Source organism: Canis lupus, chromosome 1, assembly GCF_048164855.1.
Source record: "Canis lupus baileyi chromosome 1, mCanLup2.hap1, whole genome shotgun sequence".
NCBI lineage: Eukaryota > Metazoa > Chordata > Mammalia > Carnivora > Canidae > Canis > Canis lupus.
The window spans coordinates 76,592,281-76,618,281 of record NC_132838.1 but is presented as its reverse complement, the minus strand read 5'-3'; the positions used below and the strand labels follow the sequence as shown (position 1 = coordinate 76,618,281).

Genomic DNA, 26,001 nt, shown 5'->3' with positions numbered 1-26,001 from the left:
TCTTAATCCCAGGGTCCTGGGACTGAGTTTTGCATCGGGCTCCCTGCTCAGTAGGGATCCTGCTTTTCCTCTTCTTCTGCCTCCCTGTTGTGCTCCCTTTCTGTGTCAAATAAATATTTTTAAAATTTTCTAGTCCAGTTGCAGACAGAAGACTGACACAAATGAAGTACAAGAAATAGAATAAGACATTGAAAGTGTTACAAAAGTGGAGAGAAAAAAACGTATACAACAAATAAAATTCAGAGAAGCATACAGAAAAGATGTTAATTTAAGTTTGTCCTTAAATGGTAGATACAATTGAGAGAGGTAGAAAAAGAAATAGAAGAATTTCAGGAGGAAAGAGTCAAGTGAACAGTATTAAAAATAGATATATTATGGGATACATCAAAGAAAGGGGATACCTAAATAAAGTGTGAATTCAATATAAGAGAGATGTAGACAAAACCTAGGCTTTGGGAGATCACACAGGTAGATAATTTAAATTCCAATTCCATTTATGTTAGGACCTTGGGCAAATTACATGACTTCTATAGATTTCAGTTTCTTCATATATAAAAAGGAAGTAGAAACATCAACCTTATAGGGTAGTTTTAAAGACTTAAAACTAATTAATACATGTAAAGTGCCTAACACAGTGCCTGCCTGGTACAAGACTTACATCTAGTAAATCAGAATTCCTCTCCTCTGTGTTGGAGAATAGTGGAAAGTGAGTTTGCTTAGGTGGGGTAGAATTAGATTCCCAGCAATCCCTAAAAAATTAGGGACTTGGGGCAGAAGAAAGAGAAATACTTATAAGAGTAATTTTTTAAATTTTTATTTATTTATGATAGTCACAGAGAGAGAGAGAGAGAGAGAGAGGCAGAGACACAGGCAGAGGGAGATGCAGGCTCCATGCACCGGGAACCCGACGTGGGATTCGATCCCCGGTCTCCAGGATCACGCCCTGGGCCAAAGGCAGGCGCCAAACCGCTGCGCCACCCAGGGATCCCTATAAGAGTAATTTTAAAGAAATAAACCGGAACATTAGTGAAACGAAGGCTTAGAGTCAATGTGTTTGGCTAAACCTCTATAATCTCAGCATATAGAAATCTGAACCAGAACATAAAAGTATAGAAAATAAAGAAGGTTCTATCTTAGAAAAGAATGACCAAGTTTTGGAACACTGACTGAATATGAAATATGAAAGAAAAATGAATCAAAAATAAGATTTTTAATTATAGATAACAGGGAAAATGGCAGCACAAGACTAAAACAAGAAAGAGAAAGAAAACATGATTCTAAATTCTCTAAACATATCTCACAGCATTAATTAATCATTAGACTACTATAAATATAGTTGTGGACCTAATTCATCAGTACATGTACAGGCAGAGCTGGGGAGTAGGGGTGAAGTGTGAGCCTAAAAGACAGGTACTGGGCAAGAGAATGCAAAAACCATCATGATTTTTAAAAAATAACTTCTATTAAGTCTGCAAATTGAGATTTGTTCATCATTTACAGGAGAAGGAGGAAAGGAAGACAAAGAGGAAATAGTAGGGACTACAATGCCTACAGGATTGAAGAAGATACTTACATGTGCCCAAAAGGGAGTACTTCAGACCCCCTTCCACTTGGCTTCCTTCATTGCCTCCTACTCCTCCCATCTAGTAGTAAAACATTTTTTTTTCTATTTAAACAAACCTTTAGCTCAAGGGTTTACGATCAGTTAAAGAGTATGAAGAACCAATGAAAAACAGGAAGGCCAGTTAATCTTCTGGAACTAGATTTTTAAAAATTAATTTGTAAGTCTAAGTACAGTAATGATTTTACCCACTTTAAATCTAAGCAAAACAAATTCCAAATGAAGAGTTACTCCTCATTTTCCACAGGCATCATGGGAACAGGATTTTGTATCACAACACACAACATCATTCTGAACATCTAATGCTTGCAGCCACAACAGCAGCAGTGCCCTGTGGTCCTCTAACTCCATGATATTCAGAGTATGGACCCTGTATCTTTCACTAATTTGGAAAATAGAATTATTTTTCCAGAAATCTTCTAATACTTTTATTGAACACTAGGATTTTAAAGGTTGTCAGTGTTCTAAAAAATTGGATCGGGGTGGGGGGTGAAGAAAAAATTAAAATTAAAATTAAAAAAATACAATAAAAATTTTTAAAAATTTAAAAACATTGGGTCTATGTATGTGTACACACTAATTGTCAGGTTCAGTTAATTTCTGTTCATTTCAGTTAATGTATCTTTATGTTTTCTGAGTGTTGTTTATATTTTTTAAGTCTACATTTTTGTTGTATGCTTTATTATATCTCCCAAATAACAAAAATGGTTTAATGATTTACTGAAGGATTAAAAGAGAGCTGTAAATAATGCTACTTATAAAAACACCATGAATTGTTAAATGAACAGAACTCTAATACAGTGAATACAGAATATAAATCTGTATGTCTTAAGATACGAGTGATATCACATAAGCAGCTGAAGAGGAAAATCATAAATAGAAAATTAAGATAGTGAGCATTTGAAATTTTATTTACTGAGTCAATTTATTTGTTCCTTGCTGCCTGCTATGAAACATGGTTAGACCAGTGGGCTGAAGACACCATAGTTTTTGTTTCACTTTCAAAGCACAATGACTTGTATGAGTCTTTTCAGAACAAGTCCCACATAATGCTTTTTCCATAGCAAAAGTGATGAATTCTGTTGCTAAAGAAAGAGCTAAGAACTACAGAGCACTTATTTGAATTTGCACTCCTTCTAGGGAAACCGGTGCAAGTCAAACAACTGCCAAGGGACTTATTATACCAGCCATGAGGTTAATGACACATGTCACACTCAAAAACAAACAAGAAACAGAACAATCTGTTGGCAAAACACCTTTATCCGATGGACTGGAAGATGTGATATGAAGAAACAATTACTATTGTGCACATGCTAGCAGATATTTCACTTCTGAGCTGGACAAAACCAGTAATGTATGGAGTTTGAATCAATAAGAGGAAGAAATATACACCTAAATTTCATCAGTCACTAAAAACCCCTAAGAAATTTTCTATTCAGTTAATTATTTTTAAGCCATGATATGGACTTACATAAAGATACATGGAAACAGCACTATCAATGTATCATAAATAAAGGAGAACAACTCTACACAACTCTGCAAAGAAATAGAAAATATAAGACTACCTCCACTCTGAAATATTCTGGGACAGATACAAGTCTATGAATTGGAAAATGAGATACAAACATTTCTTAAGATACTAATAGTGCATTAAAGATGATCTCTACAATTTCTAGAAGCTTTTAAGCATACCTCAGCAAAACACACAGCAGCTTGAATAGCCTGAATCCATCCTTTCAGGGTCAATGTGTCACAATTTTTAATGTAAGAAAAAGGTAAGAATTAAGATCAAAATGTGATCCAGGCAGTTTATCCCTATTGGTCTTCAATAGGTAAGATCAACTATTTATATTTACATATAAAACAAAATGTCTATTATCCTTTTTTATACCTTCTTTGAAAGGCTTTCTTGCATCTTCCTTTACTTTGTAACTTTTGCTTATATGGACCAGGTTTAATTTTTTTTTCTTCAACTGATTTAAAAGATTGAAAAGTCTCATGTATAAATTGTTCTCTTTAGATTAAAAAGAATCACACTTGGAAGTATGTATCTTTGTTATCAATATGAAAAATTTTAAAAATACCTACCGGCTTTTCCAACCTATTTCCTTCCAAATTTTTGTATTCAAAACCAGGGATTTCACTTTAGACAAATTCTTCATGTGAGTCAGGTTCTCTTTAATAATCGCTTGTAATCACTATTTAGAGTTAATTCTGCAGTGAACTAGCTTCATTGCTTGCCACTGGTGCTTTCCAATTGTTGTGCTCTCTATTTAGATTTGCCTTTTAATCAGCAGGAGCATATCTCAGAAAAAGTTGCAGAAATGATAATGGCAGTATGCTTCCTTAGCCCTTGCATGTCTAGGAATGAATTTCTTTAACTTTCACAAAAATGACGTATTGCCTAGATATGGGATTCTTGGTCCTAGAATTTCAATTCTGGCATTTAAAGTAGCTGCCCTGATTTTTCATCCTGTTTTCCCATATATATGTATGTATACACACACACACACACACACACACACACACACACTCAAGAATATTCCTTATCTCTCATTCTTAGTATTAAAAAATTTTTTTTAAGTTTTCCCAAAAAAGTCTTTAAAAAAGGCTTAAGTCCTTTCAAGCTCAGATTCGAGTACCTAGCTTAGGAAAATTTTTAACAATATTACCTTTAATGACTGTCTCTATTCTCCTTGTTGTAGTGACACTAAATATACCTCTGTTGGATTTCAATTGTGTTCCAGTTTATCATACTGATTTTGTTGGCAAAATATATCTCAAATTTTCCTTCATACAACTGACTCAATTTTCCTCAGTGTATACTCTGTTCTTTAGTCTAATGAAAGTTTAAATTCTGCTATGATTTCACCTCTCCAATTTTGTATTTTGTCTAGATCTCTTTCAATTTCTCTTGACCACTTTTTCATCTCAGACTACCACCTCACCTTATTATATAACACTACTAATCTCCTTGACTTACAAAATGTTCTAGGCACTGGGTCTTCATTAAGGGAAAGAACAGATGCTGTCTACAATCACCTTCTGTTTCCTGTAATAAATCTTTTTCAAAATATGCTTTCACTTTGGACACTAAGTATAATGTTCTTTTCGTGGGGCACAAACTTTTTCAGTTGACACGACACCATGTGTTTGCTCATACAGAAATGGAGTGGATGCTTCTTTACTGTCTATCTAGTTGTCGTAAAATGCCAGCTCTCAGATTTTATATTGAGGCTTAGTTGATGTAAACTTACATTATCGCCTTAGTGATTTAGGAGTAGGAAGGTTTGTCTTAGCAAAATTTATCTTTTGTGTTGGAAATAAGTAGCCACATACCAGGCAAGCTTTCTATAGCCATCTTTTTGTCTTGTCTCCCTCAACACTGGACTTTCTCAGTGTGTTGTTCCTTTACTGTGTCAGGGAGAACACCGACCATCCTATATGCTTTCTGCCTAGTTTAGTCACTAGCTGGTCCCTACTTTTAAATTTTGTTGTGCCACACAGTAAAATAGATTCCAAATGGTTTACAGTCCAACTGTTCCAAGGCCTGTCCTTATCTCCTCTTCAGTTACCAGTATGATTATCCGAGGATCTACTCTTTTTCCCATGACCTTGATTATTTTCCTGCAAGTGAGAATGCCAAATACAGTACCAGGTTTTCCTAAGTGATCCATCAATAGTATATCCAGCAGAAGTGCTTCAAAGTCCTGAGCCTGGGATGACATTCTTGTACAGGGTCAGGGCTAAGTCAACTATTTTCTTTTCACAATTACCTGGTCATTTTGGCAGCAATCGGTGGGAACAGGAAGAAAGGCAATCAAGTTTCTGTGCTCAAGTTCCCCACATTACACAAAATCTATTTTGGTGCAAATCTGAGTAGTTTTTCCTCATTAATTTTCCAGTGCCCTTTGGGCTACTGGGAGAAATTCTCTCTGGTGAAGACACTGGTCAATTCTATTACTGTCTAAACAAGTAGATCATTACATTTATATCTGTAAACCAGAAGAATCTGTCATAATGAATGCTGCAGAAGGAAAAAAAGAAATAATCAAATATCAACTAGGGGGTTTAACACAAGATAATTTATCCAGTATACCACTGCCTGGAGATATATTTTAAGTGGCATTTGTGCACAGCTCTTGTGTAGTAACTTATCCTTGTGATGATGGGCCTAAGGCACTACAAAATCCTAACAAAAATGTTATAACTAATATAGTTATATATTACTATATATACTATACTTATATTATTATATAAGTGTATAATATACTTATATATTACACATACTTATTATATTATTACTATATATAGTACTATATTACTATATATACTAATATAGTGTTAAGAGTGGTTTAGAATACTCTAATTCTTTTAAAACTGGTAACCAAAGCATGGTATGGCACTCTACTAAGCCAAAGACCTGCTAAAATAATACCTCTTCCCAATAGATTAACTGCCAGTTTAACAGGTAAGCAAATAAGTAACTATTCATTTCTCATACATACAGCATCTCCTAGAGTACATTCCAGGCTTAGTATGCTATTTTCCTGAATAGTACATTCCAGGCTTAGGATGTTATTTTCCTGAATAGCACATACACCAAAAAAAGTGATTGGTCTTAAAAATTATCTATATGATTTGGTTATTAATATTTATTTAACAGAGGCACAATGTATCACATAAATAGGTTAAAGAAACTAACAGATGTCATAAACTGTTTTACATCAAAGTTGAAAAGGAATTATTTCCCTTCAAAGTCTTTCTTTTCAAAGCAAAAACAGTGTCTGAGTATTTTTAACAAGAGACATCTAACCCTACAAATATTGATTTTTTTAACTTGAAATATAATTTAATCCTGTTATTCTACCTTTCCTATCTCTCCCTCACTTGTAAAAAGACAGATGAATTGAAAACTCACAAAATAACTGCTTTGAATTGCCAAAGCTAACAAAATAACAAGTATATCAATCTTTTCCTAGTAGATGAAAAATAGAATCTCTTATTTAAAGCACAAAGATAAAAAATAAAAATAAAAGCACAAAGATGTGTGAGTTAATCTAATAGAAAATGCACCACAAATAGTGGTGTCATGGACTCAGATGCACTGCCATTTAAAAAAATCCATAAACTCATAGAAATACAAAGCAAAATAATTTGATTTACTTAACTGTACCTGCTCATCTCTTTGCCTCCACTCTTGCCAATTTTCTTCTCGTGAATCCTTCTGCACTGGGTTTGGTAATGAAAGCTCATGTTGAGCATTACAAATGGCATGGGAGGATTTCTGGGGAATTTTCTTAAAAGCAAGATTCCTGAGCTATGAGACAAATGAACAAAAACATTATATTCAGTTTACTAATACTGGAATTCTCACAGTTTTTTTGTTAAGTTAAATAATCAGTAGTATTTTTCTATTTCTAAATACTATACCATTCATTATTCCAACTCACAGAGTCACTATCTGTGTTTTTCTTAATCTCTGTAAAATGTTAATTTCACCAGTATATAGATAATGTTGGTGAGTTTCTAACAATTTAATAGGTGAAAATGGACTGTATTCTATTATACCATCATTTTAATGATTCTGATTCACTTAAATGAAGAAATTTATAGGAGCAGAAAACAGGATAAGTATGCTTTTGACTATGTTGTACATCTGAAACTAATATGACATTGTAGGACTTGTGGTGAAGCATAGTATAATGGATAAACTTGTCAAATCACTTTGTTGTACACCTGAAATTAATGTAGCATTGTGTGTCAAATGCCCCCAAATAAAAGAAAAAAAATTAATAGGGTTTATGATAATACAATTTACCATTACTAATTGCCTTTATAGAGTTGTTGTGAGGAATAAATGCGTCAATTGATGTAGAATACTTAAAACAGTGCCTTTCTTATAATTAACATCATAAATTTAAAAAATATATCTATGACCTTACAGGTCAATAAATTTAAAAAAAAAAACAAAGCAATGGGATTCAAAAACATTAAAATTTAATGGCTTACAACTCTAGCAACTACTTTGCTAGTCCTTAAAAATACAGAGCCTAGATCACAAAGTAACATGATGAGCTAAAATTGGACTGGCCAAACCCCTCCCAACAACAGTATGATCATCATCATCTGAGATGCAGTAGTTGAAACAAGAAAGAAAAATAGAGGTTATTATGGATTGAACTGTAAACCCCCAATACATATGTCATAGGCCTGAAACCCTCGGGTATCTGTGAATGTGACCTTACTTGGAAAATAAAATCTCACAGATATAATCAAGATAGCTTGTGAGATAGGGTAACACTGAATGAGAGGGGATCCTAATCTAATCCAATACGACTGTTGTCCCCAAGAAGAGGTGAAGACAGAGATACACAAAGAATGCCAAGTAAGAGCAGAGACAAAGACTGAAGTGACACAGCCACAAGCCAAGGAATACTGAGGACTGACAGCCACAAGGAGCTAAGAAGAGCCTGGCCCTTGTGGACTCCTTGGTTTGGACTCCTGCTTACAGTCCAGTGGGAGAGTAGACACAAATAGTCATAACTGTTACCTCATTTGCTTCACTCTGTTGCTGTTCCTTCTTTTTTCTTCTTTTTTCTCTCTTTTTCTCATTTGTAGTTGATTTGTTTGTTTGAGACTTTCCAGTATTCCGACCTTTGCCTTTTCCTGGCTCAGAATCAGAACCACTGCCACTATCTACTTGCAATAGGGCAAAACGAGAAGCAGTAGTGGGAACAGAACTAAGTACTGCCGAGGCCATTGTAAAGATTGCTATTTTAAAATATGTCTGTCAAGAATAATTCCTGTAGGGAGGGAGAAGAGGGGGTAGATGAGTAAACATAATCAGTAAAATCTGTTCTAGATTCTAGAACAATCTTATACACACACACACACTCTCTCTTTCTCTCTTCTCCTGACATTGGTTTTAGTCATATTGGGATTCATACCCACAGTTCTATAGAATGCAATAACATTCTTTTTTAACTTGAGTAAGCAATATAAAATTGTGTACTTTAAAAAAGAAAAAAGTAGATTGAGATTTCATGGACAACTACTGCATGATTGACACCAATAAAATGTATTCATTTTTCCCTATGTGGTTTTCAAAAATTATTTTCTTCTCTCTTTTAAATATACTGCCATAATATATACATATTTACAAAGAACATCTTGAATCAATATGGAGTAGTGGGAACATCTTCCACCACACATAAGTCCATGTTAATCTCCAACTTTCAAGACAGAAAAAAAGAGGTAGAAAAGGAAGACACTTTTCATACACAAAATACTGCCTCCAGTTTGATTCTGGAGATTGCTACTAAGTCACAGAACTGACAGCAAAATAGAGAACTTAAATTTCTTCAACCAAAGGCAACCTTTCAAAATCACCTTCCACATTATCTTCTGCTTCACTAGTCTCAGTGCACCGAGATGCCTTGTAGACTTGTGATATTAAGGGTCCTACAGTAGTATCTAACCCAACTCATGAATCATTTAGTTTTACAGAGGAGGCAACTGGCACTTGAATTGGGTAAGTGACTTGCCTCAGGTCATTCTGCAAGTTAGTGGCAGAGTCACAACCTGAATCTAGGTTTGCTGAGCCTTGCTGACCAAGGTCAAAATAAGAAGCTCTGTCACTACTAGAAGACTCGTACTCTTTCAATTCACAAAAAAATAAATAAACAAACAAATAAATAAATAAATAAACAGATTGTGAAACTCAGAAATTTGCTGATTTTTATTTTTAAATGTATCAGATACACAATTGAGTAAAAAAATTTTTGTAAATAAATGAACACTCCAAGTACTCAGCACTAAGATTAAGAGAACTTTAACCCCCCTGTGCCTCTCCCCAATAGCATCCCAACTCCCCATGGTGATATATAAGGATTATTCTGATTTTTCTGTAAGTCATTTGCTTTTCTTTATAGTTTTAACATATCTATCTTGAGCCACAGTACTCATATCTGAACTAGCCACTGTCACTTCCACAATATCCTATTGCCACCAATCTCGTCTATTCAATGTGATATGGGATTATGCAAAAGTACAAATACCAGAAGTGAAAATCATTGAGGTCCATTTTGAAAGCTAACCACACAATACAGTTTGTATGTTTTAGGAGGGAACAAAAATGAGAAGCATGTGTTAAATCTTCCATCTTAATCTAAAAACCCAGAAAATTATTTGGAAATCTTTGAATTTTTTGTTAAAAATAAAGAAAAATCAAAATAAGAGCTGATATTTTGAGATGCCATCTAGAAGTTATTAAATAAAAGTATTTTTATTACAAATACCACATTAAGATATATTGCTCCTACACTCAAAAATATGCAAATCAGGAGTGCCTGGGTGGCTTGGTCAGTTAAGCATCTGCCTTCAGCTCAGGTCATGATCCTAAGGGCCTGGGATGGTGCCCTGAGTCAGGTTCCCTGCTCCTGCTCAGCCTCAGTCAGGCCCCCTGCTTCTTCCTCTGCCTCTCCCACTGGTTTGTGCTCTCTTTCTCTCACAAATAATTAAATCTTAAAAAAAAAAAAAAACACAAACGCAAATCAAGATAAAATACCATGACAAAAAAGAATGACATCTAACTGATAAATTACGACACATTTTTAGGCTTAAATTTCTGCTGTAAGCATGAGAATTAAGGCTTTGTTAAGTTACTACAAGGGAGAATATATTACAAAATGAAAAAGAAGTTCAAGATTCAAAAACATTTTTGGAAAGCATTAATTCTGCTCCAACTTCAACATGTCATGTTAAAAATCCTTTAAGTTTTAGTTGCTCTGAGTACTTGAGATACAGTGATCCTACACAGTCATTCAACAATTATTATTACATTTAATTTTAACTGTTGGGACTATAAATTGCATGGGTTAGCCATTCACAAATACTCATTGCCCCTCCCTGAAGGAGAATCATGCACCACTCTCCTACTGAACAGAGGCATGACCATGTGACTTATTCTGGCCAGTAAAACATAAGATTTAAAAGGCTTTAAAAGCCAGAACATGGTTCCTGCTTCTATTCAAGCCTATGTTGAGAGGGGGTCAGGTCTGTTGGGTCTGAAATAACAATGAATAAAGTCTCTCACTAACCTGTTAATGGATATGTAGCTTGAGCAAAAAAGCAACTTTACTGCTTTAAGCTGTGGAGATTTTCAGCTTGTTGTTACAGTATAACCTAGCCTTAGCATGATTGATATCTTACACAAATAAATTTATTTTCCATTCTAGGACTGATATCAAAACCATGAATTCCACATTTAGATGGTTCTGCATGAGTTAAATGTTCACAAATGTCCAACACATCTCCACAAAGCTCACAGAAATTTTCTTTCTGTGGCATAGGGCAAAGCTTCCTTACCAATGTGTCCTCAAATAAAGTGTCTCTGAGTTCTCAGGGCACCTAAGAAAACCCAGGAGAATTCTGAGATGCTGGGCAGGTCACTACCAGATGCAAGCAGCCTCATCTGGTGCTTTGCAGAGGACAGACAGTACCCACAAATGCTGCTCTGTGGTTATTTGTCAACTGGGAAGTATGTAAGGCCTGAAAATCTACTTCATCAGATCAGTGTACAATGCACTACTGCCCCTTAGGGTAGGCAGGCCCAGGGAACTACTGCAAGAGTTTGCTTTAGGTACTCCAAATGCAACACATGCAATACAGGGAGCAGCAGCTGCTACTAGGAGTGGGAAAGCACAAAGTCTCCTTGTGAGCAAGGTTCCAAGTAATGAGCTGATAGCTCTATATTCACAGGGAGCAGATATTTCTTCCCACATGCCAGTGTTATGCCTTTTTAATGGCGTAAAGTCTAGCTCTAAGGTGACTGCTCAAACAATACATATGCTGTCTGAAAATAAGAGCTTTGTCATTTTATGTCATCTTGGAGTTCATTTTATCACAAGAAATTCTTTTTCTATGAGAAGAGCTATGAGATTCTTTAAAAATAATTCCAATTGTTATAAATTATTGAATAGTTGTACAACAAAAATGGTTTGTTTTTATTATCTATTCATCCAAACAAAATTTCAGTGGGAACTCAATCTGAAGAAAGCATCATCTAAAAGTCTAGATGGAGGAGGACGCCTGGGTGACTCAGCGGTTTGGCGCCTGCCTTCAGCCCAGGGCGTGATCCTGGAGACCCAGGATCGAGTCCCACATCAGGCTCCCTGCATGGAACCTGTTTCTCTCTCTCTCTCTCTCTCTCTCTCTCTCTCTCTCTGCTTGTGTCTCTGCCTCTCTTTCTGTATCTCTCATTAACAAATAAATAAAATCTTTTTAAAAAATAAAAATAAAATAAAAGTCTGGATTGAGAATTGTATATTCTTATTTCATGAACAAACGTGTAATTTAAAAACTTCTGTTCAGGGAAGCAAGCACAATTTTCTCATTAGAAACCCTGAAAAGATTTTGAAGTTTCACACAAATTCAGCATTTCATATCTTTCCTAATACTTTATATTGTTTTATTTATCCTAATCATATACAACAAAGAAAATGTAACACATTTTTTCCACCCAGCTCTACATAAGCGCTGTAAGTCTCTTCTCCGTTTGAAGGCAACAAGATGCTCTGGTCTTTTATGTTTGTAATGCAGAAGTCAAATGGCAGAAGAGCACTAGCCTATGAGTGCTGACCTGGAACAAGAATGCCTAGTCAAAATCTGGTCAACCTGCTACCTGTTGAAAGCTCTTGAGCAATTCACCGGATCTCTCAGTTTCCTCATCTGTGAAATAGGGACAAGAGTGCATAGCTCACTGTGTTATTGTAAAGATTAAATACTTTATGTGAAGTGCTTAGAACAGTTGCCAGAACAGCAGAAACACTCAAATATAAACATGCTGGTGTTCTTATACTATGATTACTAACTGAAGTATGTCTTGGGGTCCTAGCGGCACAGGTGAACTGGCACAAGTTATTTAAAAATTTGGCTAAGCATATCTGACTCCGTCGCAAAAAGTGTTTGAGAGTTAAATCAACATCTAGCCCTTCTCAAAGTTAAGACTTTAATCTACGAAATGAAAAAAAGTTTTTAGGCCCTGAGAAGTAGTGGTCAAGCAGTCAGCCACTGAAGAGAGTGAAACACCTGAAGATTACACCTAACAAACTGCAGAGGGAAACACCAATCTATCTGAAACCCAAGAATCACAGAAGGGACTATGTCTTAAACAATGGGCACAAAGCAGATAGATAATAAACAATTCCTGAATGAAAATAATAAAAGAGAATGATAATGTGAAAAGAAAGCATTAGAACAAATAGCGTTAACTGACAAACAGTGAAAAGACATAAAATTTTTCTGAGGCAGCTACGGAGGATACATCTCAGCAACCTGTGTTAAAATACTTTAACTCAAGAAAGAGTAGACAGGAAGAGGGAAAAGCTCACCTATAATGATCCCTTATTTGTTCAGGGGCAGGGGTCTGAAACAGAACAGAATAGCAGCTACCACTTGCACCATACCTAGTAGTTGGAGGGGTAAGGAAATGGGACAACTGGAAGGGTTCCAGCATCTGTGCTACATGCTGTACTTTATAAAAGGGGGGAGGGCTTCTGGGCAACTCAGTTGCTTAAGCGTCCAACACTCTTGGTTTTGGCTCAGGTCGTGATTTCATGGGTCCTGGGATGGAGTCGCACACAGAGCTCCATGCTTAGTGTGGAATCTGCTTGAAAGATTCTCTCTTGCCCCTCCCCCAACTTGCATGCAGATGTGCAGACACTCTATAAAATAAATAAATCTTTTTAAAAAATGTAATAACTAACACATCACCTACCTCAATAGCCAGGAAAAAAAATCTATGCAGCATGTCAAAAGGTATACTAACCAGTATTTCAGAAGTGGAGTGGGAGGGAGGGTAAATTTTAAATGAAAAAAGGAAATAAAAATATAAAAATAATCCCAAATTTGTAAGTATGTGTATTATTCCCATACATACCAAAAAGAAGGAAATTCACGGGACTATGCATTATACTTATTTCCTTTTCTGGAGTTTTTCACTCTTTCCCCAAATATTCTATAATGATCATTTTTCTTCTATAAGAAAAAAAATTTCATTTTGGAAAGTCAAAAAGGTTATCTATACCTAAATTCAAAAAGGTAAACATAATGTACTCAATACAATATTGATTTTTTTGCCCTGTGTCAAAACCTCTACTGGCAGCTACTGGTTAGATTGCCCTAGAGATGCTCTGGTCCTTCCTGTTAGTGATGCAGAAGACAAAGAGAGAGAACAACTGTCAAAGACTGCTCATTGGCATGCTTTTAAGAGAATATAACCTTCATTAACAAATTTTTCAGAATTTGCAAAAAGATAGTCATGTTATATAATCCAGGGATTTATCTGAAACTTTTCTTTTATAAACCTTGAAAAGGTTAGATAAATAGGCAGACCATGGAAAACATCAGGCTTTTTAAAGACCCTAATTTCAAGAATGGTTAGGGCTAATATTCCTCCAGAACACTATTCCTTTGGTCTTGTGTCCTAAACTTCTGCATCTCCATCTCTAGTCATAGCTAAGAGATATTAAGGTAAGTAGGTTCAAAAGTGCTCTTCTCTCCCCCGCCCTACTATTTTCCTTTTCTGTCTCACATGATCTTTAAAATCCAAATACTCAAATGCTCAGAAGTTTATATGAGCTTAAGTGATATGGACACAAAGCAAAAACTACATAGCTGACACCTTGTAAGCTATCAGCATTGGGCAGTCTATGAATGTGGTGGTTAGAGCTATAAATAAAATTTACATATTATTAAGATACTATACAAATCAGGATTTTAGTCCAGAAATATAATGATTACTCTGTACATTTCCCCACTTCCTCTTGAGTATCCTTTTAAAAATAACTTAGAGGTAAGGTGCCTGGCTGGCTTAGTCGGTGAAATGTGCGACCCTTGATCTTGGGTTTTAGGTTTGAGCTCCATGTTGGGTGTAGAGATTACTGAAAAATAAAATCTTAAAAAAAAAAAAAAACTTAAAGGCTATCAGAAAAAGAAATTAAGAAAACAATTCCATTTATAATTGCATCAAAAAGAATATCTAGGAATAAACTTAACCAAGCAGTTGAAAAGACCTGTATACTGACAACTATAACGCAATGATTAAAGAAATCAAGGAAGACACAAATAAATGGAAAGATACTTTGCATCATGGACTGGAAAAATTAATATTGTTAAAATGTCGATACTACCCAAAGCAATCCACAGATTCAATGCAATCCCTATACAAAATTACAATGACGGGATCCCTGGGTGGCGCAGCGGTTTAGCGCCTGCCTTTGACCCAGGGCGCGATCCTGGAGACCCGGGATCGAATCCCACGTCGGGCTCCCGGTGCATGGAGCCTGCTTCTCTCTCTGCCTGTGTCTCTGCCTCTCTCTCTCTGTGTCTATCATGAATAAATAAATAAAAATTTTAAAAAAAATTACAATGTCATTTTTCACAGAACTAGAACAAATAACTAAAATTTGTACAGACCCACAGAAGACAGTGAATAGTCAAAGCATCTTGAGAAAGTACAAAGCTGGAGGTATCATGTTTCTGATTTCAAACCATATTGCAAAGCTATAATAATCAAAACAGTATGGACTGAGATAAAAACAGACACATAAACCAACAGAATAGAATAGAGCCCAGAAAACCCACACATAGTTAAATAACTTGCAACAAAGGAGAAAAAGATATACAATGGGTAAAGGACATTCCCTTCAACAAATAGTGCTGGGAAAACTGGCCAGCCATATGCAAAACAATGAAACTGGACCACCATGCTATACTATACACAAAAATTAACAAAATAAACATCTAAATGTGAGACCAAAAATGATTAAACTCTTATAAGAAAACACAGGCGGTAAGCTACTTGACATCATTCTTGGTGGTAGTTTTGGATCTCTTTCTAAAGACAAGGGCAACAAAAGCAAAAATAAACGGGACTACATCAAATTAACAAGCTTTTGCACAGTAAAGGAAATCATCATCAAACAAAAAGGTAACCTACTGATTAGAAGAAGAGATCTGCAAATCATATATCTGATAAGCAGCTACTATCCAAAATATATAAAGAACTCATATAATTCAGTGACAAAAAAAATTCCAATTAAAAAATGGTTAGAGGATCTGAATGACACTTTTCCAAAGACGTACAGATGGCAACAGGCACATGAAAAGGTGCTCAACATCACAAATCATCAGGGAAATGCAAATCAAAACCATAATAAGATGATATCCAGGGGCACCTGGGTGGCTCAGTGGTTGAGCATCTGCCTTTGGCTCAGGTTGTGATCCCAGGTTTCTGGGATGGAGTTCTGCATCAGTCTCCCATGGGGGAGCCTGCTTCTCCCTCTGCCTATGTCTCTGCCTCTCTCTCTCTCTCTCCTCCCTCTGCCTATGTCTCTGTCTCTCTCTGTCTCTCATGAATAAATAAATAAAATCTTAAAAAAAAAAGAGAGAGAGACTTTACTGGGGATCCCTGGGTGGCTTAGCGGTTTAGCGCCTGCCTTTGGCCCAGGGCGCGATCCTGGAGTCCTGGGATCGAGTCCCATGTCGGGCTCCTGGCATGGAGCCTGCTTCTCCCTCCTCCTGTGTCTCTGCCTCTCTCTCTCTCTCTATCATAAAAAAAAAAAAAAGATTTTATTTATTCACTTGAGGCACAAAGAGAGAGAGAGGGAGAGATAGTGAGAGGGGACACAAGCAGGGGTGGAGAGGGAGAAGCAGGCTTCCCGCTGAGCCGGGAGCCCAACGTGAGGCTCGATCCCAGGACTCTGAACTCATGACCTGAGCTGAAGGCAGAAGCCTAACCCACTGAGCCACTCCAGCGCCCCTAAATAAATAACATCTTTTAAAAAATGTTATCTCACACCTGTCAGAATGCTCACTATCAAAAATGACAAGAAATAACAAGTGTTGGAGAGGTTGTGCGATAAAGGGAATCCTTTTGCACTGCTGGTGGTAATGTAAATTGAGGTAGCCACTATAAAAAAACATATGGAGGTCCTCAAAAAATTAAAAGTACAACTACTACACAATCTAGCAATTCCACTGATCGGTATTTATCCAAAGAAAACAAAAACACTAATTTGCACCCCTATGTTCACTGCAGCATTATTTATAATAGCCAAGATAAGGAAACAATCTAAGTGTCCACTGATGTTTGAATAAATTAAGAAAATGTGATATATATACATAACGGAATACTACTCAGCCACATAAAAGGAAACCTTGCCATGTGACAAGGTTTGTGACAACATGGATGGACCTTGAGGGTATTATGCTAAGTGAAATAATCCACAAAAAAACGAAGATAAACACCATTATGTGAAATCTAAAAAGCGAAACAAATGAATAAATAAAACTCATAGATACAGAGAACAGACTGGCAATTATCAGAAGGGAAAGGGGTTGAAGGATAGGTGAAAACAGTAAAAGGGATCAATTGTATGGTGACAAATTAACTAGACTCGGTATGATGATCACTTTTTAGTAAAGGAAAATATAAAATTATGTTACACACCTGAAACTAATATGTTATATACCAATTTCACCTCAATCAAAAAATAAAAATAGCAGGGTGCCTGGGTGGCTGAGTTGGTTAACCGTCTCCCCTCAGCTCAGCTCAGGTCAGGTCAGGTCCTAGGATGGAGCCCCGCATCAGGCTCCCTGCTCAGAGGAGAGCCTGCTCTCCCTCTGCCGCTCACCTTGCTTGTATGCTCACTCGCTCTCTCAAGGAAATAAATAAAATCTCTTAAAAATAACAAAATTTTTAAAATAGCTTATAAGCTAATTTAAATAGTTGAAGACAAAAGAAAATTTTCAAGATAATTTAAAAACAACTGTTTCAGGGGCTCCTGTGCGGCTCAGTCAGTTAAGCATCCAACTCCTGGTTTCAGTTAAGGTCATGATCTCAGGGTCGTGGATGGAGCCCAGTGTCAGGCTCCATGTACAGTGGGGAGTATGCTGGAGATTTTCTCTCTCCCTCTTCGTCTGCTCCCCCCCCACCACCACTTGTGTTCTTTCTCTAAAAAAATTTAAAATTTTTAAAAAATGTAAAAACAACCTGTTTTGCAGGTCAAAATGCATAAGAAACACATAAGTTTACAAATGTAAATATGTAGATGGTTCATAACATAGAAGTACAATATTCTAGAATTTGTTAGTGACTACCACCATTAATTCCTCTATGCTTGAGATCGCAGCAATATCAAATTATAGTGAAACCCATTTTAACACATATTCAACACTCAAAAAGCCAATTATTTATTTGACTTATTAAATATTATAGTGTATGTTAGGGCTTCCTATAGCCCTGTCCTTCCTCAGATGTTATACTATAGCAAAATAAACTACTTAAAATTTCCTAAACACATATTTAGTTTTACTTGTTCATATCTTCTGTTGTCTTTGCCTAAAATGCCCTCCCTCTCATTCATTTAAAACTTCTATTCATTGTCTTCAAAATCCTGCTCAAGGGCGAGCATCCCCAGGAAGCTTTCTGTGACCTCCCCTTCAAATTAATCTTTCCTTTCTCTGTAATAATTCTTTATTTTATTGTATTTATTTATTTATTTATTTTATTTATCGTATTTATTTTATTGTATTTTATTGTATTAAGTGGATTCTATTAAAATCATCTCTTTACTCTTGTGCCTAGCCACCTACAACCATGATTTCAACATCCTGAAAGTCAATCTCTAACAGAACCACAGGATTGGGCACAGAAAAGATAAATTTATTGAATTTTTAAAAAATATATTCCCCAAGTACACAGCTATCTATGCATTGAAATATATGCTGTAAAGTAGAATGCACAGCAAAAGAAAATGCAAAGTGTATTATAGATAATCCCTAACTCCCATAATGCAAATGTGAATTAACAATGATTATTAGCAGTTCCAATTTGTTTCATTAGAAGTGCCATTCTACTAAGTGACCATCACAACTAACTTTGTTGAGGAAACAGATTTGCTCAAGAAACATAACTGGTTTTAAAGTGTTGATTAAAAAGAATTAAGGTATATCAGGTACTTAAGTAAACTCTAAAAGTGAACAGCCTAAGCAGTAAACAGCAAGACTTCTAAATGGCTGGTACTCTTGGGCTCTCCTACCAAGGTTCTGAGGACCACTGCCACTATGACCTCATCCTTCCAGACTATGACCTCTTAAGGGTCAAGAAAAATGGTAGCAGTGTCCATACCTCAGTCAAGAACAACTAGATACATTCCTTTAATAAAATGATAGTCATCTTCCATTAACATCATCAACCAGTTTAGCCTAAACAAAATAAGAAATTAATACAACATAGGTATAATTAGTGTGGTCTCCTTGAAATGTAACTTAGATTTAAAAAGACAGATTGGGGACACCTAGGTGGCCCAGCGGTTAAGTGTCTGCCTTTGGCTCAAGGCATAATCCTGGAGTCCCGGGATCAAGTCGTCCCACATTGGGCTCCCTGCATGGAGCCTGCTTCTGCATCTGCCTGTGTCTCTGCCTTTCTCTCTCTCTGTCTCTCATGAATAAATAAAACCTCAAAAAAATAAAAAATAAAATAAATATAAAAGGACGACTGAACATTAAATGAAATGACACTGAGTATCAGTTATTTAGTACCTGGTGAAATTTTAACAAATATTTCATGTTCTGTTACTCAAGTAACACAACTAAACAATATCTTTCATTTTGGCTTTTTTTTTTTTTAAAGATTTTATTTATTTATTCATGATAGTCACACAGAGAGAGACAGAGAGGCAGAGACACAGGCAGAGGGAGAAGCAGGCTCCATGCACCGGGAGCCCGACGTGGGATTCGATCCCGGGTCTCCAGGATCGTGCCCCGGGCCAAAGGCAGGCGCCAAACCGCTGCGCCACCCAGGGATCCCTCATTTTGGCTTCTTAAAAAGTTCACAACCAGCACCTGCCAAGTGCTTACCAAAACCTTGTTCTCAACACACTTGCTGTGAACAAACCACATACATTTATTTTTTTAAAGGAAAATAGATTTTTTTAATGTTTTTTATGATAGCCACAGAGAGAGAGAGAGAGAGAGAGAGAAGCAGGCTCCATGCACCGGGAGCCCGACGTGGGATTCGATCCTGGATCTCCAGGATCGCTCCCTGGGCCAAAGGCAGGCACCAAACCGCTGTGCCACCCAGGGATCCCCAAACCACATACATTTAATGGGTATGTCCTAAATTTTTTTCTTCATAGTTAGGTACTGCTTCCCTAATGCAATCTGCACCTAATTTCTGGGGACTGAAAAATCTAAGCAAAATGTACTAGCAGGTACTGAGTGAGGAGCTAAAGGAATCGCCCATGGATAAAACACCTGTATTTTCATTTGCCCCAATGTTCTTCTGGTCAACTTCCCAGATCTTGCTTAGTCCACAGAATGAAGCTGCTAGATTGGTATCTTACAAGTAAGTTTGTTGTAACCATTCGTGACAATTAAGAATATCTCTGAGGGAGGGATGCGTAGGTGGCTCAGTGGTTGAGCATCTATCTGCCTTCCGCTCAGGTCGTGATCCTGGGGTGCCTGGATGGAGAGTCCCGCATGGGGCTCCCCGCAGGGAGCCTGCTTCTGAACCCTCTGCCTGTGTCTCTGCCTCTCATGAATTAATAAAATCTTTAAAAAAAAAAAAAAGATTCTATCTCTCATTAATTAGGATTTGACTAATACCAAGTATAGTTTCAAACCTGTTGAGAAACAAAATCACTATTTCCACTGATTAAGTATTTCTAATTTTTCAATTTCCCATAAACTTTCTCTGCTACTCTTACAGGTGCAAGCCAAATTCATTAAGCTGATGATTCAGGTGACAATCACAAGCACTGTTACCACTCGAAGGAATAGGCAACCCTGAACGATTTAGACGAAATTTCACTGGCTTCTTATTAAAGGAGAGATGATCTTTTATCAGCGCCTTGGGTGAAAGCCACAGCACCCACTCAACGGTAAAATCTAAGGTGAGAATGAAAAATCTAAAAGCTGGAGAGAAAAGACCATTTAATGAGCCATTTTTGTCATTCCTGCTCAGTATCAACTAAGCACCCTAAGAACGGGAGATGCGACCAAAATTCTGAAAGACTGCTGTTCCAAAGAATAACGGCAAGAAACAAAATCCAAAGCCCTGCTCGTCTACTTTCCAACTGCTAGCGGGGAGGAGGAGCACTTTATTCAAAAAGTAAGCCGCTCTACCTCGTTCATGAATGAAAGCCAAATTTCACCCATAGGCTGTCAACCGATGCTCCAAAACTTACTCGCACAAAGTACGCTGAGAAAGAAATGGGGCTGGGCGAGACCTAACTCGGGCACAGAAGCGGCTTCCAAACCTGGAAGGGAGAAAACAGCGGGTCGGGTCGCGGCTCCAGAAATTTCCGAGCGCCCGGCTGCGGGCGAGCGGGCGCGGGGCCCGCCGGGGAGGGGGCGGCGGCACCTGTCACTCGCGGCCCCGCCGCCCCGCAGCCCCCGGCCCGCGCCCCGCGAGGTCCCGGGCGGCTCGGCCACGGCCCGGGCGCCGGGGCCTGAGGAGGCGCGGGTCCCCGCCGGCCGCCCCGAGCGCGGCGCCGCGGCCCTTCCCGAGGAGCGGCCCTCCCGCGCCCTGTGCCCGGCGGCTCCGGCCGAGTCCCCGACCGCCTCGCCCGAGGCGCACGCAGCGGCGCGGCCGAGGCGCCACCCCCGCCCCGGGGGCGCCGGCGCTGCCCCCCACGAGGCGGGCCCGCCCTCCGCGTACTCACCGGGCCTCCCCGGCCGCCGGCTCGGCCCTCCTGTCCCTCCTCCCCCCGCCGCCGCCGCCGCTCCCGCGGCTCCGGGGCGGCCGCGCTGGGCGTTGGGACTAGGCTGGGTCAAGGGGCGGGGGCGGGGGCGGGGGCGGGGGCGGGCTCGCGCGGCGGGGCTCGCGCCGCGGGCCAGCGGGCGGGCGCCGGGCACTAACGGGCCCCGCGAGCGGGCGCCGGGCTGGGCGGGCTGGGCGGGCGGGGCGGGCGGAGCGGCCCGCGGCGGGGAGCGCGGCGGCAGCTGCGGGGAGGGGCGGGGAGAGCGCGGCTGCGAGCGAGGGCGGGAGGGAAGTCCCGGCGGAGGGGGCGGCGTGAGAGCCGCGGGGCGGGCCGGGGGCGGGGCCGGGCGCGCCCGCCGCCGCCGCGCGCCGGGGTTTGTTTATTTCCCCGGTTGGTTGCGGCGCTGGCGCGTGGGGAGAGGTTCGCCGGTGACGTGAGCGCCCCGGGCCGGGGGAGAGGCTCGGAACCACCTGCCGGAGAAGGGGAGCTACGGGGGCCGGGCAGGGTCCAAACGGCTCGCGTAGGCGGCGGCGCCGCGGTCCTCGGGGTTACCGGGAAGGGAAGGGCTTTCCCTGGGCGGGCGCAAGGAGGAGGCCTCCCGAGAGAACGGGGCTCCAGGCCGTTCCGCCACGGCTCGGCGGCCTCACCTGCGTGGCGGAGAGCAGTCTGGGGGTGACCGGGAGGAAGACGGCCGGGGGACCGCCCATTCGTGAAGTACGGCTGGTCCTGCAAATCGGGATTTCAGCAGCAAGCCTGCATCGGCTCCCCGTAAGGAAAATAACCAACAGGGCTCAGTCAGTTCTCTGGAGAGTTACACAGCACTTCAGCGTTCTGCCCCTTGGTGCTCCGTCAGGTAGTAGGATTCTCCTGTACCAGCCAAGTAGCTCGCCCAAGCCTCACAGCTGGTAAGTGTCAGAGCCGGAACCCAGCTGCAACTGACTTCAGATCCCTACCGCTTCCCGTTGATCCCAGCATCTCCCCAAATCACTTTAACTGATGGTGGACCCATAAGCTCCCATAGTAACGTCTGCAGGGTTACGGACGATAAGGATGTTACCCTTACCTTAAGAGAGTGACGAACAAAATAAAGATAAAGCAGTTCTAATAAAAGACAAACCATGATAGGTGTCGTCTGAAAAACACAAAGAGTATTGAAGGTCAAAAAACTGCTTCTATCTGTCTGGGGGATCAGGAAAGAAAGGCAGCCTGGAGGGAGGAGGCATTTGGGATGAACTCTGAAGGAGAAAGGGAGGATTTTTACAGCCAGAAGGGATAGCATGAGAACATATATGAAGATCAATCAATGAAAGTCACGGTCAGGAAAAAGTACATGGTTAAATTCCAGAGCAAGTTGAGAAGTGGCACAGACAAAGGGGAATGGGGCCCTATGCCAAGTGGGAGAATTTGTATTTAACTCGGTACTTTGAGTTTTCGTGGTTTAAAAGTCTTTTTGGGGAAGGAAAAAAAAAAAAAACCTCTCTATCAATGGATACGAAAATCAGAGGTGGGAAAACCACCAGATAGGCCAGGTGAAAGGTAAGGATGAGTCTGGACTAAAGATAGGGGCAGGAAGGTGATGTGGAAGCAGAATCTACAAAATCTGGGGATTGATTAATTGGTTTTACAGGAAGAAGGGATAACATGAGAACATATAGAAAGGTGGATGCAAAAAAAATGGAGGTTCTAAGTGTGTAGGTAATTATAGAAGAAACAAGTAGGAACTGCTTGAGACATCAGTTTAGATTTGGATATTTTAAGAATTTGAAAGATTGTTGGGTCAGCCAAATAGATGTGGATATTAAGTTAGAAATAAAAACTTTGAAATATAGGAAAGAGGGGTGAACTAGAAAAGACATTCGTAAGTTAGCTGCCCAGTGGTGATATCACTGTGAGGGAAAAGAAGAAAACAAAGGGCAGAATCTTGGAGAACATCTTCTTAGAACTTTGCTACTCAAAAGTGTGGCCAATGGCCCAGCAGCACTGGCATCACCAGGAGGTTAGAAAGGTAGAATCGCTGTGCCCTTGCCCTCAAACATGCTAAATCAGCATCCTCAATTTAACAAGAACCCTAAGTGATTTGTATTACATCACAGTTTGAGAAACTCTGACCTAGTTAAGAGAAGCCAGCAAATAAAGAAGGAATCTCACCTACATGAGAGAAACCAGCAAGGAAAGAGGGAAAAGGAAGTGAGAGGAGAACCAGGCTAATGCAAAATCACCAAAGCAAGGTAAATAAATTGGAGTTTCACAAAAGCGGAGACAAGAAGTAGTGTTTATTGATACTAATATCACCAAGCTTAAAGAGCACAAAGAAAGAAAATGTGTTTGAATTTGTAATTGGGTGGTATGATCATATGACCATGTTGTTCTAATTGAAAGCTTGGAAACTACTTTGTGATGGGAAGAGCCTAGAAATATAATCTACCCCTTCCAACCCCACCCCACCCCCACATATATGGGACATATGGAAGTAGGCTTGTGGATTTGATAGAAATTCTTTCCTAGTTGCTTCTATTTTCTGAGTGAACTAAGGAGCAAGATCATTTTGGCAGACTGCTAATTGTCCATTGCAATCTCTTCTCCCCTTCTTCCTGGGCACACAGACTGTTTCTCTCAGCTTTTCTCCCAATTAGTATAGTCAAGTATTAAGTTATCGCTAATGGAATGTGAGCAGAAATGATGTCTACACCTGCCAGGCCAGAGTGTCTCCATGCATTTTTCCTTTCTGCCAGCTGAATTATGCAGATGACTACAAGCCCCTGGGGTTGACAGAACCACATGAAGGAAGGTGCTCGAATGGAGAGCTGCCCACTGACCTGGAAAACCCACTGTCAATTATTATGTGAGCAAGATATAAATTTCTCAAGTTAGAGCTTTAACGTTTTGGGGTCTGTTTAGCCTACTCTAGCTAATGTAGTCAATAACTGAAGAGGAGCTTGGGAGAGAGGGGAGAGAGAAGGCAAGGTGAAAAAGCAGTTTGACTGTGGGAGACAGATTGACTAGGGAAGCATAGTAGGGTTTTCAGGTACTATTAAGGGCCTACCTGAGAGAGTGGTCATGAACTTATAGTCAGACCAGTCAACATGGCTAGGGCCCATATTTTTCCTCTAGCCATATTCCATTGCTTACATGCAAACACTGAATAGGCAGTTTGGGATTAACCAGGACTGAGATTTGGCCAGGCAAATAGGATGAGGAGTGACAGGCAAAGTGGCTGAGGGTAGAAGCAAAGGAGGCACCATAATTTCAGAAGACGTAAGAGGTAAGGCTATGGGAAAGATGGGGAACAGTGCAAAAATGGTAGGGTGAATAGATAGATTGGTATTTCTGATCAAGTTGAAGAATAGTTGGATTTTTGGTACTATAGAGAATAATCTGAAAGTTGGAAGCTTGAAATTAAAATGAGAGGTGGGGCTGTAGTTAGTAATGCCAAGGTCTACACCTTGAAATGATCATGGGAGTGGGTTACTGAGAAAGCAGAGGGTACAAGATCGTTTAAAGAGAGCTGGTCAGGGAATTGAGAATATTTGAAATATATATATGTGTATTTATCTCATGAAGAATTATCAAAGGACTATTAATAATGTTGGAGTAGTGAACAGCCTTGGAAAGAGTGATAATGAGCCTGGTACTAACATCTTCAAAGAATGAGGGGTTGAATTCTCTGAACTAGGGTGTTTAAGGCCAGTGTGTTAGACTCTTGTAGAGATCATGTTTCACTTAAACAGGCGCTTTTTAAGTTTTGTGTTACTAATGTGGGATTTGTAATTGCTTCTCTTTGACCTCTCAGATTACAGATGGTAACTGCTTTCTTTAAGAGGAAATGCCCATCTGTCTGTATTACAAAACAAACACATGCCAGGCTTTCCAGTTTAAATGACTATGCTTTAAAATTTGTCATAAACTACTCTGTTCTACCTCCAACATGTATCCTCAAATAGATACATCAACTGTGATGCTAGCTATGCTACATCGAATATAATGGGCTATAAATGTTCAAAATATACATGAAAAACCTTAGGTGTAACTTAATAAGTAGGGATTGACTAGAGACCTGGCAAATTGGAAATGAAGAGATTGCCTGTAGCTTAGAAAATGACATACCACGTTAACAACCATAGGGACTCCGGAGTCACATTGCTGGGGGTTGAATCACAATACCCATCTAATGGGGTTATTTTGAGGATAAGATATGTAATATATTCAATAAAATAAGCATTTAAAAGACTGCTTAGCCCATATAAGCACTCAATAAAAGTTATTCTATTCTTGTACTATAACTCTTATGGACTTGCCTATAATAATATTTTAGCTTTTTCTACCTAGAAAATATTAGAAAATATGTTTATTACATCTATACATGTTAAGAGCTATTGGTAAGGAGACTTCTGGTTAAATGTAGTGCATTGAACACACTGGTTTCTCCACTTACTCTAGATACCTCATTAAAATGACAGTGAAGCAGGGACACCTTGGCTAGCTCAGTCAGTAGAACATGCAACTCTTGAACTCAGGTTGTAAGTTTGAGCCCCATGTTGGTTGTAGAGATTACTTAAAAATAAAATCTTTTAAAAATAAAAAATAACTAAAATGAGGGGCATCTGGGTGGCT

General features: G+C 39.2%; 1 protein-coding gene and 1 long non-coding RNA gene across 8 annotated transcripts in view; both read right to left on the bottom strand.

Annotated features, from left to right (window-relative positions):
* GKAP1 (G kinase anchoring protein 1) overlaps nucleotides 1–22,318 on the bottom strand; it is a 71,602-nt gene extending 49,284 nt beyond the window's left edge. For 2 of the 7 annotated variants that reach the window (XM_072836739.1, XM_072836779.1), the window contains exons 1-4: nucleotides 21,352–21,463; nucleotides 20,875–20,946; nucleotides 8,175–8,427; nucleotides 6,798–6,941 (exon numbers count right to left, since the gene is read on the bottom strand). In XM_072836739.1, coding sequence (XP_072692840.1) covers nucleotides 6,798–6,941; nucleotides 8,175–8,384 — 354 coding nt within the window. In that variant the 5' untranslated portion in view covers nucleotides 8,385–8,427; nucleotides 20,875–20,946; nucleotides 21,352–21,463. Of the gene's footprint in view, nucleotides 1–6,797; nucleotides 6,942–8,174; nucleotides 8,428–20,812; nucleotides 20,947–21,351; nucleotides 21,500–22,037 lie in introns of those variants that run through there. The other 5 variants (XM_072836759.1, XM_072836795.1, XM_072836768.1 and 2 more) reach the window with 4 other exon arrangements.
* On the bottom strand, nucleotides 838–5,869 carry LOC140638819 (uncharacterized). Its single transcript, XR_012035773.1, has 3 exons — nucleotides 5,398–5,869; nucleotides 3,314–3,354; nucleotides 838–988 (listed from the first exon to the last, which is right to left on the bottom strand). It is a non-coding gene; the product is annotated as an uncharacterized lncRNA (long non-coding RNA).
* Nucleotides 22,319–26,001: the final 3,683 nt, after the last annotated feature.